General features: G+C 53.2%; 1 protein-coding gene across 1 annotated transcript; it reads right to left on the bottom strand.

The window, feature by feature from the left end:
- Positions 1 to 1,353: 1,353 nt before the first annotated feature.
- LOC128809922 (circadian locomoter output cycles protein kaput-like) lies at positions 1,354 to 17,481 on the bottom strand. The gene is given in 18 exon segments (XM_053982351.1): positions 1,354 to 1,385; positions 1,475 to 1,571; positions 1,656 to 1,736; positions 2,111 to 2,186; positions 9,888 to 9,958; positions 10,335 to 10,415; positions 10,721 to 10,897; positions 11,530 to 12,274; positions 12,652 to 12,691; positions 12,694 to 12,792; positions 13,077 to 13,186; positions 13,505 to 13,689; positions 13,691 to 13,705; positions 13,845 to 13,956; positions 14,086 to 14,189; positions 14,441 to 14,530; positions 16,774 to 16,889; positions 17,436 to 17,481. Coding segments are annotated over 18 exon segments (2,277 nt in total).
- Positions 17,482 to 17,738: the final 257 nt, after the last annotated feature.

The following is a 17,738-nucleotide window of genomic DNA, read 5'->3' as shown; positions in this document are numbered from 1 at the left end:
AAGGGTGACCCACACATTTTTCCGTGTCTGAGGGACGATCCACGCATCCCCTGTGGACAGGTAGAAGGTCATTTTCTGGAGCCAAATGGGGAGCAGGAAGGTAGAAACTGACATCCTGCTAGTCTGAAAGAAAAATGAAATCATACAACAGGGTAAACTAACTATAAAAAGTTCTGCCAGTATAAAGGAAAAACAGGAATTAGGGTTCTCTTCCTCCCATGCAGCGTTTCCTGTTTGACGCAACTGCGTCATCTGTGGGGTCTCCAACAACCCCCTGACCCACCCCATTTGTATCATCATGCGGGGTGGATCCGCGCTCCCCAATTAGTTTTTTTTCTGGTTGGAGAATTCTCCCCCCACCTCCCTCCCCCCATGAGGAAGTGCTGTCCCCCGAAAGGGGCACTGGCTGATGAGATGGCCTTCCTCATTGCAGTAAAACCACCTGCGTTTGGGAGGAGGAGAACTCGATGTTGGAGTTTTTGGGGTTGCTGATGTCAGAGCAACCACTTTTTCCTGAGGATTTTTCACCAAGTCCTCTGCCATCAGGGTGGCTTTTCTTGTGCACTCCTTGATGAGCCGATCCAGCGTTGGAGGAGGAGACGCTGGAAGAGCCATGATGACTCGCCGACAGGCCTCATTTGTATTTGTGGTAATAATTTCTAACACGATTTCATCTCGTGCTTCTTGCCCTTCCACCTTTTTCTCGACCGTGTCTCTCACTCAATCAACAAAATCCAAGAATGGCTCTGAAACAGATTGCTTGAGTGCGATATAAGGTATTATAGGTTCCTTTGAGGGCATACTAAGAAATGCTCGTTCTGCTGCGTCTTTTGTGAGATCTAACACTGGCTTTGGAATCTCGGCTGCTTGCTTTTGGGATTGGTTCCAATCCCCCTCACCCACAAGGTGTTTTGGAAGCCAACCCGCTTCCAAAAACCCTTTTCCCTCACATCCTGAGCTGAGACGTTTGGAAATCTTAAAACCAACCACTTAATAAACTTTTTCACAAAACTCTTAGAAAAACTTTCTCCTGACTCTGTCAGGGTTCCTTTTACTTGGTTATAAATCTCTTTCTGCTGTGTGGACAATTTCCCACCCATTCTGCCCACCAGCAAGCCTCACCCACCTGCTGCCAGAAAAAAACAAAGAAAAAAACCTGAAAAGGTCTAAAAACTGATGGCGGCACCCCGCACGCTGCGCACCCACATGCCCTTTCCCTCCACAGGGACAGGGGTGCCTCTACCAAGTAAGATTTCCCTAGCCAGGCCCTTCCCATGCTAGAACTGAAACTTACCACACCGCCGACTCTTAGAAAACAAAAAACAGCAGCGGTTCCTGGTCTGAAGCCGTCTTTCAGGGTGTGCGGAAGTTGCGTCTACTCCCTGCTGAAAACGGAAGCGGACAGAAACCGGAACAGTTTCTCAGCAGCGATAGAGCTGCGGAGCTGCATGAAAGGGGGCGAGAACCCTTTCACGGATGCCGTGGTCCAAGGGCTTTTTCCCACCGGGTGGACTCTGGCACTGACGACTCAGCAGTGGCGGCATCAGCAGCTGTGTCTCCCGCGGTGACGGCTGTGGAAAACAGCATCTGGAAAAGCCCCAAACCGGAGCGCTATCTGCCGTGCCCTAAAAACAGCTGCTGTATCAGAGCCACACATTGTGGCGACACTTGTCGCTTTCTCTATCCGACTTCCTTGTTTCCGCCCGGCTCCTTTTTCCAGGGGCGTCGGCCAGGCGCTGCCGGGAGCAGTCAGAGAGAAGCAGCAACCAACTTTGGGGTTCATTTGATACAGACAGAGCTGTTTCAAGAGCACGTCCATGACCGGGATAAAGAGACTCAAGAGATTGGACACTTGTTGCGCAGTCCGAAGTAGGTTGCATTTGCTCGAACGCCGCACATACAAGTGACCCCGGTCTGGGGTTGGTTTACTGTTTTTATAGGGGAAAGTGAGAGATAAGGTGAAACCAATAGAGCAATGTCCAGTATGAATACATTACAGGTAAAATCCAATGGGAATAGCTTCAGGGGAAATGGTAAATACATGTAAAAATACAGAATAGAAATTCCAACTTTAGGTTGAGGAAACAGAAAATCCAAACTCCAAATTCACAAAGCTTTCTGCTTCATTTGCATAGCCACGCACCACCACAGTGGAGTTGCAGATCTTGCTGAGCACCCTGGAGCCCCTGGAATTTGGAAGAGCCAACCTGAGGATGAACCCAGCTGTGAGGGATTCCATGGCAAGCATCCACGGAGGTCAAAGGAGCATGGAATGCTGGAAGTTTTCAAGAGCAGCTTCTTGAAAGCTCAGCAGTGCTCCATCCCTGCACAGGATGAGGAAGAGGACAGAACCAGCGACCAGCCGGGCTTAACAGGCGGCTTTGGGTGTGCCTAAGAGCAAATGAAGCAGCAGCACGGCACCCGGGACTCAGACGCGCGACCGTGCCAGTGCCCGGAGCGCTGTCAGGCAGTGCCGGGATCCCGGGTGTGGTTCTGGTCCCCACAGGTGAGGAATGGCAACCCCAGGCTCAGAGCCAGTCAGAAAGCCAACCAAGTGAGCCCACAGGGAGGGCACCCTTCCCGTTTCTCTTGGGCATGGCCGCAAAACAGCCCCTGCTGCTTCTTCCTCCACCTGTGTTTGGGGTGTGCTGCTGGCAGAGGCAGCCAGGTTGTGCTCTGCCTTCCAAAGCCTGTTGGGAGCAGGCATGAAAAGCGCTGCGTGCACAGCGGAGAGTCCTGGAAGGTGCTGGCAAGAGCGTCCTGCGGGAACAGGGCTCTGGTCTGTGGCCGGGAACAGCCTGGTTTTGGTGCCGTGAGCGCAGGCAGGAATTGAGGCAGGTGAAGAGGCAGCGGGCAGCTTGTGTTGGTAGAGGGCCGGGGGCTGCACCTCTGAACCTCCACCTGGAAACGCACTTGGGGGGAATACGAGCTAGAGCTGGGGTGCCTGTCCTGAAAGGACCTGAACTCCTTCAGCCTTGCCAGCGTTTCTTAAAGGCTGTGTTGGTGTTCCCCAGAAAAGCTGCACAATTAAGGAAACGCCTTTGGAAGAAAGGGGCTTGCTTCTCAAGGAAAGTGCTTCCCCAGGGAGCTCCCAGTGAGGCAGCTGCAAGTGTCCCCCTTTGGCTCTCTGTGCTCCTTTGAGTCCTGAAGGCCCATTGCACCTGGCAGAGGGGCAGGAAGAAGGCTGTGAAGAGCAGCATTGGCATCCACCTGGAGCTGCAGAGAACAACCCAAGCACCTGCTGTAATGAACAGTTTCCACATGTTCCTGAGAGACGCGGGCAGGGCCTTCCTAGTTCCCATGGCAACACTAAAAAAACTACTAACTCTAGCTAAGTACCGATACTGAAATGCTAATTAGCTAATTGCTCTGTTTGTTTTCTCTAAACTACCTGGAGATAACTGGCCTCCCACCCCTCCACGCTGCCATTCTGGGACTAACATGCAAATAAAAACCCCTTAGAATCATGGGAGCATTTTTAGGAGATAAAAAGGACTATAAATCAAAAACTGAACACAGTAGAGGAGTCTAGACGAATGCCCTAGCTGAGGAAGAGGGAAACACATCCCCTGATTGACTTTTACCCGTTGCCATCACCTAAGAAAGAATAGACTAGGTTAGGCTGTGAGAAGCAGGGAGAGAGAAAGGCAGAGAGAGAGCCCTGGTGCTGCCACCACGGAAGAAGCGGGGACAACTGTTATTCTGGACTTCAGCAACAGACTCTGCATGCCACGCCTCCTCACCCTCTGGCCACCGGTGTTCTACAAGGAAAGAAGAAGGGACAGCTGCTGCTCTGGACTTCAGTGACAGACTCTGCATGCCTCCTTCCTTTCGGCCACCTGGGAAAAGTTATGACCGTGGGGGCGAGCTCTGCGTCGAGCCCCCTGCCCAACTGATCTTTTTAATAAAGAGCTGAACATTTAATAAAGGCATTAGCCCTGTTCATTTCAATTGGGGGCTCGTCCGGGATAGCCATACCCAAAGAGGACCCCCGGACAGCTGGACAGCTCGACCACCTGCTTCGAGGGACCCTTGGGAGTCACTGGCTACCTTCAGACCCTAGGATCAGTGTGAGACGAGCAACACAGAGGAGCGTCGGATTGGTAAGAAAAACCGGGAGACGAGCGAATGAGTAAGTAAGTGAGATGGGGGCCGGCAGCTTGGCCCCCCGAAGTGAGAGGGACCCGCTAGTACCGCGTTTCCAGACTCCTGCGAAGGGGCTGGCCGGGAACGGGGGGAAGCGAGTGGAATGCAGGAGCGACTAAGGCGTCTCCTTAGAAGTAAAGCAGGCCCTCCTCCGAGCGTGTGGAGGTCCCCTATGGGCAAAGTAAGTCCCTGGCAATCAGGGCAAGGGGAATGCCCCCAGCAGGGCAGGTGGGATGTGGAGGTCCTAGAGGGCATGTCCCTGGCAGGCAGGATGGGATAGGATGGCAGGTGGGATGTCCCTGGCAGGTAGGGCAGGATGTCCTAGCAGGCAGGAGTGGCATGTCCCCGGCAGGCAGAGGGCATGTCCCCGCCAGACAGAAGGCATGTCCCCACCAGGCAGAGGGTATGTCCCCACCAGGCAGAGGGTATGTCCCCACCAGGCAGAAGGTATGTCCCCACCAGGCAGGCCAGGATAACAGGGCAGGTAGGATGTCCATGGCAGGCATGGACGGAGGTCCCCGGCATAGCAGGTAGGGGAATGTCTCTGGAAGGCAGGGCAGGATGTCCCTGTCAGAGCAGGCATGAACCCAAGTAAGCAGAAAGGCAGGAAGGCAAGCAAGCTAAGCCTAGCAGGAGAGTCAGGCAAGGGAGCTTAGCTGGAGTTCGAGTGTAAGGCTCGGCAGGACGTTCGACCTTACCTCGGCAGGGAGACCAAGCTTCCCAAACCTAGTAGGAGTGTCAGGCAAGGGGGCTTGGCTGGAGTTCGAGTGTAAGGCTCGGCAGGACGTTCGACCTTACCTCGGCAGGGAGACCAAGCTTCCCAAGCCTAGTAAGAAGGTTAGGCAAAAGGCCAAGTAAGAGTTTGGGCGGGACTTAGCAGGGGTCCAAGCCTAGAAAGTCCATCAAAAGTTCAAAACTTAGGCCAAGGAGAAAAAGAACAGAAGACAATAGATGGAAGTGTGACTAGTGATTGTCCTGGCCAAGAGACAATGTAAAGTGCCAAGAGGGTAGGATCAAGAGTGGGAATTTAGTTAAAAGAGATTAAGTTTAGTCAAGTGATTCAAAAGACTAAGTTGGGAGAGGCCTGATGAGCTTTAGCTGCCTGTCAGTATATTCCATTTTAGATAGAAGCACCATTTAAGGTATATATTTTTTTTGTTTTTGAGGCCTGAAAATGGGAAGAGGTTATAGTAAAGGAGCAAATCCTTCCAAAGCAAAGAGAATTCCCCCTAACAGCCCCTTGGGGCAACTGTTAGACTAATGGGATTCTCAGAAGACCATGAAGGGTCTCGACAAGAGTAAGATGATACATTACAGTATAGAAGTATGGCCAAAGTTAGAATTACAGGGAGAGTGGCTGTGGTATGGAACCCAAGATCAGTGGATGTGTAATCAGTTAAACCAGCACCTAAAAAACCCGAGAGGACCTTGATATAGAACAACTATCTTATGCAGCTTGCTGGCTGGAGAATTCTATAAATAATGAGACTGAGAATATGCAAATTACAAAGAAATAGAGAGGAAGACAACGAGAATAGAGAGGGGGAGACTAGAAAAATAAAGGAATGGGACCCCCTCGATTGCCTGCCCCCTTCTGCTCCCGTTACTTCCCCAACAGTTTCCCCAGTTGGTCCTTCAGCCCCTCCTATTGAGTCCCTGATTCCTTTCCCCCGTTTTCCCACCTCTGTTTCATCGTCCCTTCCTTAGTTTCCTCAACCATCTCCCCAGCTCCCTCTTCCCCTTCTCCAGCTGGAGTTTCCTTGCCTCCTCCCACTTGGGAGCTGAGGCCACCCTTGCCCAGGGTTGGTTCGCCACCTGGCATGCCCCCTGGCCTCCAGTGTCTGTCTCCACTACTATTTCCCTGCCTGGTGTCTTAGAAAAAGGGCCGTATTGTAGCACCCAATCCAAACCACCAAGGGTGGAGGGTCTCTTTCCCCTTAGAGGGGTTCCTATGGGTAGAGCAGCTGGGGGAGTTAGGTTTGTGGATGCACCTTTGGCAGCTTCCAAAGTCCGGGGATTTGGGAAAGAGCTAAGAAATTTAGTGGAAGTCCCTGTTGGAATATCTAGCCAGTTGGACCAATTTCTAGGGCTGAGTATTTGTACCTGGGGAGACCTGAGCTATTCTAAGCATTGTTCTCTCCGAGAGAGGTCCAGATGATCCGAGTGGCAGGGGTGAAGATACGGGAAAGAGAGGGTGGACTGGGGCCCCCAGGGAACCAGGGGATGCCCTTAGTAGACCCCAACTGGAGTCCCAGCCAACAAGAAGGTAGGCAAAACATGAGAGACTATAGGGCCCTCATGATAAGAGGGATGAAAGAGTATCCCTAGGGGAAGCAACACGAAATTGGCCTTTGATGGTACTCAGGAGAAGGATGAGACCCCGGCAATTTGGCTTAACCGACTAAAACGAAATTTCCAGTTGTATTCAAATATAGACCCAGATAGCCCAGAGGGTCAATTCCTCTTAAAGGTCTAGTTTGTCACCAAATCCTGGCCCGATATTAGACAAAAACTAGAAAAGATAGAGGACTGGCAAGAAAAGAACATGAATGAGTTGCTCAAAGAAGCCCATAGAATGTATTTAAGTGGGAAAGATAAAAAAAGCCAATAGCCTACCTCTCAAAACTACTAGACCCAGTAGCCAGAGGATGGCCAACTTGCCTGCAAGTAATCGCAGCAGCAGCAGCTATCCTGATAAAAGAAGCCCAAAAGTTGACCCTGCAAGGGAAAATTAAAGTACAAACATTTACTAGTGATCGTGGATCACCTCACTCACTGGGTGGAGGCTTTCCCAACCAAAAAGGAAACTGCGCAGGAAGTTGCAAGAATAATCTTAGAAAACATCATACCACGATATGGGCTAGTCAATGACATTGACTTGGACCAAGGTCCACATTTTGTCGCTCAAACTTTACATCAAGTAACAAAAGCCCTGGGGGTAAGGTGGAGATTGCACACCCCATGGCATCCTCAAAGCTCTAGAAGAGTGAAAAGGATGAATAGAACTCTTAAAAATGTGTTAACTAAATTAATTGAAGAAACAAAGATGAATTGGCTCAGGTGTTTGCCTCTCGCTCTCTTGCGCATCAGAACCAGACCTCAGTCTGACATAGGGGTCTCTCCCTATGAAATAATGTTTAGACTCCCTTTTTTTTTAATCACCCCTTTCAGTACAGCAGATTACCTGGAAGGGGAGGCAGCAACTCAGAAATATTTAGAGGTCATAGGAAAATCCCTAGAAGGCCTCCGAAAGAAGGGGTATCTCTCCCAAACTTCCCCTCTGGACGCCAATGCCCACAACATCAGTCCTGGGGATTGGGTGTTGATAAAGTCCTGGAACACTACCACTCCATTAACCCCCAAATTCGAAGGACCTTTCCAGGTACTACTCACTACACACACTGCGGTGCGGACCCAAGAAAAAGGCTGGACCCACGTCACCAGAGTTAAAGGACCAGTGCCACCCCCAGACGCCAGACCAGACCCAACAGTGTCACCCGCCTCCTCTTGTGCATGGACAGTAATGAAGAAACCAGAGGACTTAAAATTAACTTTAAAGAAGACTTGCTAGAGGCTGATATACAGTAAGGTGTTAATAACTGTTTCTGAGTTGAAGTACCATAGTAAAGGTTTAAGTACTTGGTAATTGTTTAATAAGACTAAGTGTCCTTTAGCCAAAGGAGTTAACTGAAAAAAAAATTTAATTAGAATATTATTAAGTCTTACTTGGTTTCTAAAGGCCACGAGAATTACCATCAGACATGAGTAAAAGCATACAAAAGCCAAAAGAAGTTAGCCCTCAAAAGCTAAAGACTGTAAGTTGATGCGAGCTTAAGCCCGATCAAAGAAAGAGAGGAGGGGTTTGTAATGAACAGTTTCCACGTGTTCCTGAGAGACGCGGGCAGGGCCTTCCTAGTTCCCATGGCAACACTAAAAAAAACTACTAACTCTAGCTAAGTACCGATATTGAAATGCTAATTAGCTAATTGCTCTGTTTGTTTTCTCTAAACTACCTGGAGATAACTGGCCTCCCACCCCTCCACGCTGCCATTCTGGGACTAACATGCAAATAAAAACCCCATAGGATCATGGGAGCATTTTTAGGAGATAAAAAGGACTATAAATCAAAAACTGAACACAGTAGAGGAGTCTAGACGAATGCCCTAGCTGAGGAAGAGGGAAACACATCCCCTGATTGACTTTTACCCGCCGCCATCACCTAAGAAAGAAGACTGTATTAGGCTCTGAGAAGCAGGGCGACAGAGACAGAGAGCCCTGGTGCTGCCACCATGGAAGGAGCGAGGACAGCTGTTGCTCTGGACTTCAGCAACAGACTCTGCATGCCACGCCTCCTCACCCTCTGGCCACCGGTGTGCTACAAGGAAAGAAGAAGGGACAGCTGCTGCTCTGGACTTCAGTGACAGACTCTGCACGCCTCCTTCCTTTCGGCCGCCTGGGAAAGCTACGACCGCAGGGGCGAGCTCTGCGTCGAGCCCCCTGCCCCGCCGATCTTTTTAATAAAGAGCTGAACATTTAATAAAGGCATTAGCCCTGTTCATTTCACCGGACAGCTCTTTTCCCCTCAGCACCATCCAGCTGCCACCAGCAGCACAAAGAAATCATGGTGCAGAAATGAGATGCTGCCACCAGAACAGACTTTATCTGTACAGCCACGAGGTACAAGAGATCAGACACCAGTGACAGAGCACAGGGAGGTCTGTCACGGCCCCAAGCAACAGTGTCCCCAACCCAAGGCCCATCTCTTGCAGCACTGGGAGCCCCTGGTACGCCCCCAGCAGCGTTTCACAGTCACCAGCATGAGAGGCTAGTGAGCAGAGTCCATTCTGCCGCTTTTTGGATCTGGATCATGGCCAGTCAACTCCCTGCCTGACCTAGGTGCTCCTCGAAGCCACCTTAGAGTGGTCCAGCATGTTTCAGCATTGCTCTGCTCCCAGCCTGCAGAGAGGAGCTTGACCTTTCCCAGGCCCCATGAGCGGAGGCAAGGCTGGGCATGAAGGAAGAGACCCAGGGAGATGAGGCCACTCTACACCGGGACATGTGGGCTTGCTGCTGGCCCTGTGCTGATTGCCTGATTTAATTTGATCTGCAAATGCTTAACACTGGTGTGCGAGGCAGATGTGATGCTCAGGCTGATGGGTGCATGAGGGGAAGGTGTGAATGTCCCCATGAACTCTGACCTCTCTAACCCAATGTTGCAAGTCAGTGTGGTCTCAAATCATCCCCACCCTCCCCCCCCCCCAAAAAAAAAAATCATTGCTTTTTTTTTGCGGATTTCCCTGATGGATCTGCAAGACTTTGTTCTCATGGTGGGGAAAAACCAATTCATTCAAATCTTAGGTTACGTATCTAGAAAAGGAAGAGAATTCAACAAAGTGGTTGTTCTGGGCTGCAGAACAATGGTTTGAAGGGCACCAAGTGGGTCTGAAGTGGAGAGGCAGCCAGTGGTCACTGCATCCCTCCCTGCCTTTCCTTCTCACTGCTTTGGCAAAACCACAGGGGGAAGCCCCACTCTTCTCTGTCCCATGGCACTGTGGAGCAGAGAAGAGGACAACAAGGACAAGCCAGTGACAAACCCAAGGGGAGCTTGGCTGGACCTTCCCCACCCTGCATCCCAGAAAAGTCACAGTGCCTGGTACCCACCTCTCCCAAACTCCCCTGGGAGGCTGCTGGAGAGCCCAAATCCCCAGGATGCCTCCACTCCCACCAACTCCACCTCTCACTGAGACCCTTCAATGCTGCTGAGCTTCTTGAAGTGCTTGGTAACATCTTTTCCAAAGGATTTGGATGATCTCTGGAGGAGATGGAGAGCACAGGAGGAAAAGAGGCTCAGGCCGGCAGAGATGATGCAGGGCACTAAACAGCAACATGACAAGGGTGGTCCAACACAGGAGATGAGGAGAGCACGCTGTTTTGTTGAGAAACAGCAGTTCAGTGCTACCTGCCTCTGAGGCAGCAGCTCCATCTGCAAGAGGCTGCCCCAAGCACACGGATGTGCCAGCAAGCAATGTCCTTCCTTGGAGCCCAGAAGCCCACAAGCCTCCCCAGAGGCACAGCTGCATCTCCCTGAAAGACTTCTTATGGAACAAAAAGTCCAAACCACTTCATCTTAGACTGCCTGAAAGCACTGGAAGACAAAATCCTGAGAGACCAGGGAGCATGGGACGCACCTGGCGGGTACCAGAAGAGCTCACAGCTGCTGGTGGCTTTTCAAGACAGGGCTCCTGGTTCACATGGAGCCCCAAACCAGGCTGCCCACAAAGGATGGTGTGGCTGCACCCCTGGCAGACCTCCACAGGAGCCGGACACCCCTCAGGTTCTGCAGCCCTCGCACCTCACCTTGAGCCTGGATCTCACAGGTACCGAGGGGCTGCCCAGCTGAGAAGGGAACTGATGGGCAGCCAGGACCCTGCCCGGAGCACAGGGGTGCTCCTGCACCCACCTTCACAGGGAGAGCTGCTGAGCACCTTGAAACCGAGCCCGGTGAGGAGGAAGGTGCTCCAGGGTGGTTCTCAGCAGGGCAAAGCAAAGTGCCTGGCTGCTGGGGAAGGGATACTTTAGCAGCATCCCTCAGGAAGTTGCTCTCATGCCTAAAAAGGCTGTTTCCATAGTGGCACTTGGACAGCACAACGCAGTCCATCTCGTGGGTGCTGGGATCCATGCTGGAGTTCAGCAGGAGTCCGCTGTGGTGCACTGGCCCTGCCCCATGGCTCCTCTGAGGAGCTGCCCCAGCCTGTGGGAGCCACAGCTGTGAGAACCCCTTGTCCTCTCGGAGCACTGCCTGCTCCCCCTCCCAGGAAAAGCTGGGGTCTACGTGGGCTACCAGGGGCTGTTTGGGGAAGCCGCCATGCCCTGGCAGCCTTCTGGCTTCTAAGGGTGCAGGGAGAGCAGCCTCCACATCATCGAGCTTCCCATCCCCAGAGAACAGGGACTGATGCAAGCCCTGGACAGGGCAAGGAAAAGACTGGGAGGGGGGTGGCCACCACAGCCCAGCCCCCGGGGAATTCTCAGGACTGCCACCTGGCAGAGTCTGGGACTCCACGTATGCTCCTGCAGCTTCCAGCTGTTTTGGAACTATGGCCAGCAAAGCCTTCGATGGGCAACTGACTGGGTTTGCCTGGAGGAGTTTATTGTGCCACAGAGTCACCAACGTGTTTGAGTGCAATGGGGGTGAGCAGCTTGAGCCCACCAGCTGGCACCCAGGCTGGCTCTGAGCAGTAGGAAGAGTGTTATCTACAGGACCAGAGGGGGTAGCTTCTGCCTGAAACGCTTGGTTTGCCAGCTGAAGTCTGCAGAGGATTTGCTGCTGGAGATGGGAACAGCCAGCACAGTCCCTGCCACCGGCCCGGCTGGGTTAAACGGGACCTGCTGCTCTGGCTGGGCAAAGCTGCCCTCAGAGGTAACGGAGGCTACGGAGCCCACGGAGCCCACAGCCCCCTGGCCTCCCCATGTGCCCGCTGCCTGGGGCTGTGCTGGGAATGCTGAACCAGCTGCCCAGCAGCGCTGGAAGTGAGCCATAGCACTGTTTTCCTCATGGCAGTGTGGGAAGTCCAGGCTCTTTCCAACACCCTCCCTGGGGAGCATCTGCTCTATATAGGATGTCACCTTGGTGCCCGGCCTCTGGCCAAGCCCCTGAGCTAGTGGCTCCTCCTCTACCCCCAGGCTGAGCAGAGCCTCCTCCCACTGCTGCAGCTCTGTGCTGTCCACCTTTAGGGTCTGGCAGACGTTTCCATCCACCTCACTCTTCTCAAAGAGGGTTTCGATGACCACCAGGAGGGAGTTGCTGTCCTCCTTGGCCCTGCTGACATCCTCCTTCTGAGTCAGCCCATCAGGCTCAGGGATGAGAGCTAGCAGGGAGACCTGAGGCACGTTATCAGCGTGGGAATTGTATACGGATGCATCCTGCTTCATCATGGCCCCAAGGAGAGAGCTGGGGTCTACCAAGCGCTGCTCTGACTTGGAGTTTGCTTGCACCTGCAACTCCTCCTTGGCTTGGAACGAGTCAAAGAACCCAGGAAGGTCATTCCCACACAAGACTGCTTCCCCTGTGGCAAAGCTGAAAGGCAGCTGCAAGTTTCTCTTCTGGAGATGTTCCTCCCCTTCTTCATTCCTTCGGTGTGGAGGCAAAAAGGGATGGAAGCAGCATGAGCAGCTCCTCCAGGCCAGGCAAAACCTCCCTTCTGACAGCAAGAGGGGAACTCATAGCCCTGCCCTGGCTTTTCTAGAGTAAAAGGGGGCTGGACTGGGCTGGCTAAAGAGAGCTCTGGGGAGCCCACAGGGAGGTCTGCATGGCTCAGGGAAGGGCTGCTGCTCTCAGGCAAGAGCATGTCCACAACCACCTCCTCAGAGCTGTTTCACTCACACTACAGGAGGACAAATGCTGCAAAGTGCCAACCTCACCTACCCTTTCCTCCACCTTCATGGCCTCTGTGTGCCTCGGGCAGCCCCCCAAGCCCAGAGCAGCTGAAGGGGGCCAGCAATACTCACGACAGGGCTCACTGACGGGCGATGATGCAGTCGGGCATCATCGTTTGTACACCAGCCGTGCGTTGGCCTGCACCCACACCCAGCTTCTCCTCTTGGTCAGCAGCCGGAATACTGTCAGCCCGCTCTCCCCTGTCTTCATCACTGGGGCAGGGACACAAAAGAACTGCCACTGACAGAGCTCCTCCACGGAGGCAGACCAATGACACACGCAAGTTGCCACGAGGTTGACTATCACCTCGTGGCCGTGCTACAGGGGCAGGAGATGCAGTGTGCTGTCTCTCTGCCAGCTGCCCAAGCTCATCCAGGAGGAAGAGCCTTTGTCACAGCTACTCCAGCCCCGGGACGGACAGCACCAAGGAGCAATAGTACAGCCAGAGCCTTGAGGGACCCCACAAACACCCCCACAACAGTCCCCCAGCACTCACTTCTCACGTGGTGCTCTGCGCAGTGCATAATGTCAGCCGCATGAACAAACTGGTATCCGGACCCTCTTCTGCACAGCTCCACTTCTGTGTATCCCAGGACAACCTTCCTCCTGGAAACAGCACAGGAGTGCAGTGACACCAGGGATGCATCCCCCACAGTTGCACCTCACTGGCCAGACCCCCACTCTGGATGGTGCAACCTCGCCCTGGGCTGAGCTGCATCCTCTGTTCCACAAACCACGCAAACCACAGCAGACAAGAAGTGCCGGTGCCCTGTTAACCTGCTCCCTGTGTTACTGGGGGCCTGCAGTAGAGGGACAAAAACATCAGGCCATGGGAGCTGGGTCAGGTGTTCCTTGTCCCCACCAGGTCTAGTTTTCTGTCCAGCACCAGGGATTTTGCCACAGGGAAAGTGAGAGATGCCTTACCGGGAATCACAGGCCATGGGAGTGAAGTCCAGCTTGTGCTTTGTCTGGAAGATCAGTGTTTTGGTCTGGAGCTCCAGGATGGAGAGAGGCTGGAGGAGTGTGGCAATGGCAAAGAGAGCAACTGGGGACTTGTCTGCTGCTGACTTTTGCTGCCCAAGAAGGAACTTCAGGCACCCTGTAATGGTGGTGGAAATTCAAGGCCTTACAGGGATTAGAAAATGTGGGTGTGAAGCAAACAGGGTGGTGGGAACTGGCTGTGCTCTCATCCCTATGGGACACAAGTGACTCTGGGGGAACACTCTGCAGGCACAGGAGGAGCAGAAGGGTGTCCCAGCATTACCAAGAATCCCAAGGAGTTATCCAGCAGGCAGCGGAAGCGGCAGGTGAAGCTCCTCTCCACCAAGGATTGCTTCTCAGCATGGAGGTGCTGGGGGCTGGACGTGGCGCTGCATCTGGCAAGCAGCGGCTGCTCAGGGGGAAAAGCTGGAAAATCAAAAGGAAGCTTTCCAAACTGTGCTGCACACCCTGAGCTCACGGATCAGAGCTGCTCAAGTGAACCCCTGCAGGGATCACCCTGGCACTCACTGTCAGCAGCATGCAGTGGGGTCCTGTGCAGCTGGCGGCGGAAGACGGCCCTGTCGCCCGCATGGATCATCTCGTACACACTCTGGTAGATGAGATCCGACTGGAATGACAAAACAGAATAGTGTCTGCTCCTGGACAGCCTGGCAGAGGTGTTGGGAGGAGGACATGGCAGAAGGTTTCCCTTCCTGGGCACTAAACATGCAGGATTGAGTGTAAAGAACAGGCAAACTCCAGCTCCTTCCCCTGCCACAGGAGCTGCTGCCCTTTGGGAAGCTTTGCTCTCCATCTGCACCTCCTTCCCACACCAGGACTGCATCCATCTGTTTCCAGCCAGGAAAACATGGTGCTCACCTGGTGGAAGCCCAAGTAGTCCCACACGGCAGGGGAGATATAGATGATGTAGCCGTCTCCAGTCGTGGCGATGGCAAATCCATTGAGTGCCTGAAAGCAAAAGTTTGGTCCAAACTTACTCTGCCCAGCTTCAATCCCGCTGCTGAACGATGAAATCCCCCAGCTGTTTCTTCAGCATCCAGGGACAGGAAGGGACCTTCTTCCTCAACAAGGAGCCCCACAAAGAAGGACAGCACTTGGTAACCATGCAAGATTCCGTTCTGCGGAGTTTCTTCTTCTCAGCACAAGCAATGATCCAAGCTGGACTGACCACTTTCTCCAAACCTCCCATGGAACCCCCTCTCACTGCAGGGCAGCTCCTGCGTCAGGAGGGACCAGATAGGGAGAGGTTTCATGGAGGATCTGGAGTCCTCCTTTCCAGCTGGGAATAGCTCCACTCTCCTAGGACTGTGCTTTGGACACAACAATTCTTGTGGGTCCCTTCCAGCTCTGCATATTCTATGATTCTGGTGACCATTTCAGGCTGATTTTCCTCAAAAGCAAAGCACTGCACTAGATAGTAACTCATGCCCCCTGTTCTTCACTGTGATGTGTTTAATTTATTAGTGAATGGAAGGAGAGAAATTAGGGAAAGAACACCCGAAATGGAATCCTAGCGTACAGATCCAGCTTGCTGAGGGACCAGTCCCTTCCCTTTGTGTGCTGTTTGGGAGCCCCCTGAGGGATCCCAAGTCAGAGATTGCTGCAAATCACAGTATATGCTTAAAATTATCTTTGTGGGGAGGAAAAAAAGCCACCAGGCAGCTCAGCGGGGGAGATTTCTGTCGCAGTAACACCTCATAAGCTCTCCAGATGCCTTCAGTCACCCCAGCCTGCCAATGCTCTGATGTTGATGGCTCAACAAATTGCCATCATATGGTCCAAGTCCACAGCCCTGGGGAGTGCTCAGGAGATGCTGGGGCTGGGGCAGTCACGGGCTCCCTCCTGGTATCCAGCTGCTCCTCTGTGACCATCACACTGGCACACAGCTGGGACCATGGGGGACCTCGTGTAGTCCAAGATTTCACTGCCAACAGTCACACTGAGCTCCCAGAAGTCACTGCCTCACCCAAATCCCACATGGAGGCTCCTGCTGGGGGTCTGCTCACACTGCCTGCTGCCTGGAGGGCTCTGCAGGAGCAGGGCTGAAGCAACCAAAGCCAGGCTTAAAGAGAGCCAAGCATTCATCTGCTGGTGTTTGGAGAGGTGGGAGAAGAGGACTGAAGGCCCAGAAAGCCTATAGGAGAGCTGGAGAAGGTGGTGAGGCCCTGGCACAGGGTGCCCAGAGAAGCTGTGGTTCCCCTGGATCCCTGGAAGTGGCCAAGGCCAGGCTGGATGGGGCTTGGAGCAACCTGGGATAGTGCAAGGTGTCTGTGCCCATGGCAGCTCATCACAAGATGACCTTTAAGGTCCCTTCACACCCAAACCATTCTGGGATTCTGTGAAAGGTCAGGCATGGGAGATGCCAAGAACACAGAATGATTGAAGGTCTTGCACAGACTCGTCCTGCAGCCCCAGTAAGCATGTTCCTCAGCTGATGTGCCCAGATGCTTGTTCAGCAGTCAGCCTTTCCATGTGACCTTCCATGCCAGGCCCTTCCAGCTGACATTTATAGATGGCAGCCCAAAGCAGCAGCACTGTGGGAGGCTGATTCACCAGGCCCTCGTGCTCCGAGCTTCACTGTCAGCTGTTTCATGAGACACACGTGGCCTTTCTACAAAGCATAGCTCTCATTTCCCACTGGTTTTGTCCACCACTGTTGCCCAACATCCAAGTGCTCTTCTTTTCTCCCCCAAAACCTACAAACTGAAGCTGGGCTTTTCCCATCCTAGGCAGGCTGTGAACTCATCCCTCCAGAGTTCACACAATGCCCCAGGTAAGGCAAGGAGTTCCTGGGGGATGTTTTGTCCCACAGCTCTCAACATTCTCCTCTTGGCCTTTGCTAAAGATAATGAACCAAGCCAGCACCTTGGGAACTACTCAGGGATCAATCCTTACACCACCATATGACATCCCTGAACCTCTTGGTTGGGATGGAGCTTATGTCCATGAGATGTAATATAATCAAAGGGGCAGCAAATTGCTGTGGGATGAGAGGGAATGGTGGGAATGGGGATCTGGACCCATCCCAGCCAGGCAGTGCCACTGGTCTCTGTCCCCAGGAACTCATTGCCTGCAGGAATCACAGTGAAGCAGCTCTGGGCAAGGCAGGGTCTCCTCCCGCTCCACAGATGCGACCACAAGCTCCAGAGCAGCTTGGGGAGACCCCAAATGACCAAGCCACAGCACCATACCTGCAGCAGTAGCTCCCCCTCAGGAAACAGCTCCCTGTCACCCTGCGGCTCTGTCCATCTGTCCCCTCCTGGGGGTCTGGGCTGATCCACGCAGCTGCCAACGTTTGGAGCTGTAGCTCAAGTGAGAAGGCAAGAAATCAGTGTGGAAGAGGCAAGGCAGGAGCCTCCCACTCCTCCTTCCCACCCCAGGGCTGCTCATGCAGCTACTGGATGCCGTGGACCCAGCGCAGTGTGGAGGAAGGTGTGACCATCAGTGGGAACTGGCACAGAGCCCACTTACAGAGCCATGCCCAGCTTGCCTGAGGCTTCCTCCAAGAGATTCTTTCCCCTGCTTGATCTCATTTCTGGGAAACCTCACTCCTGCCAGGGTGTGAGGCAGAGATGCAACAGACAGAGGGGGGCTGAGTGCTTCTCTGCTGCCCAGGCTGGAGAACACCACCCAACACAGCCAGGAGGCTTCTGGTTAGAGCCTGGCAGAGCTGGAGTTGGCTCCAAGCCACCCCACTGGGGTGCTCTGTCTGCTCCGCTGCCCTTCAGGGTTAGAGAATGACAGAAACAAAGCTTCCCAAAGCACCTCAGATGCCATCAAAGCACCCATACTTGTTTTCTCCCTTCCACCTTTGGCTGCCTGGAAGCAGATCAAGAGCTGGCGGCCATGGTACTCCCAGTGACACCTGAGAGCTCTCGGCTCCCAGGACTTGCTGCCATGACCTCCCTAGGCTGATTCAGGAGCTGCCTCATGCTTCAGCACTGGATGCCTTCAAGGCAACACCCCTGGGTGCAGCCAGCATGAAACCTCCTGCTGCCCTGCTTGTGGGACCTCAAGCATCAGGACTCCCACAGAACCAGTTGTTCAGGGAACAGGAATGAGGACAGGGGCTCCCAGGCAAATCTCCAGCATGATCCTTTATCTGCTGATTATCATTGAAAAAACTCAATCCAAGCTCACCTGCCAGCAAAAGGAT

Source organism: Vidua macroura, chromosome 7, assembly GCF_024509145.1.
Source record: "Vidua macroura isolate BioBank_ID:100142 chromosome 7, ASM2450914v1, whole genome shotgun sequence".
Classification (NCBI taxonomy): domain Eukaryota; kingdom Metazoa; phylum Chordata; class Aves; order Passeriformes; family Viduidae; genus Vidua; species Vidua macroura.
The sequence above is the reverse complement of the archived record's forward strand: the minus strand, read 5'-3'. Positions and strand labels throughout refer to the sequence as shown.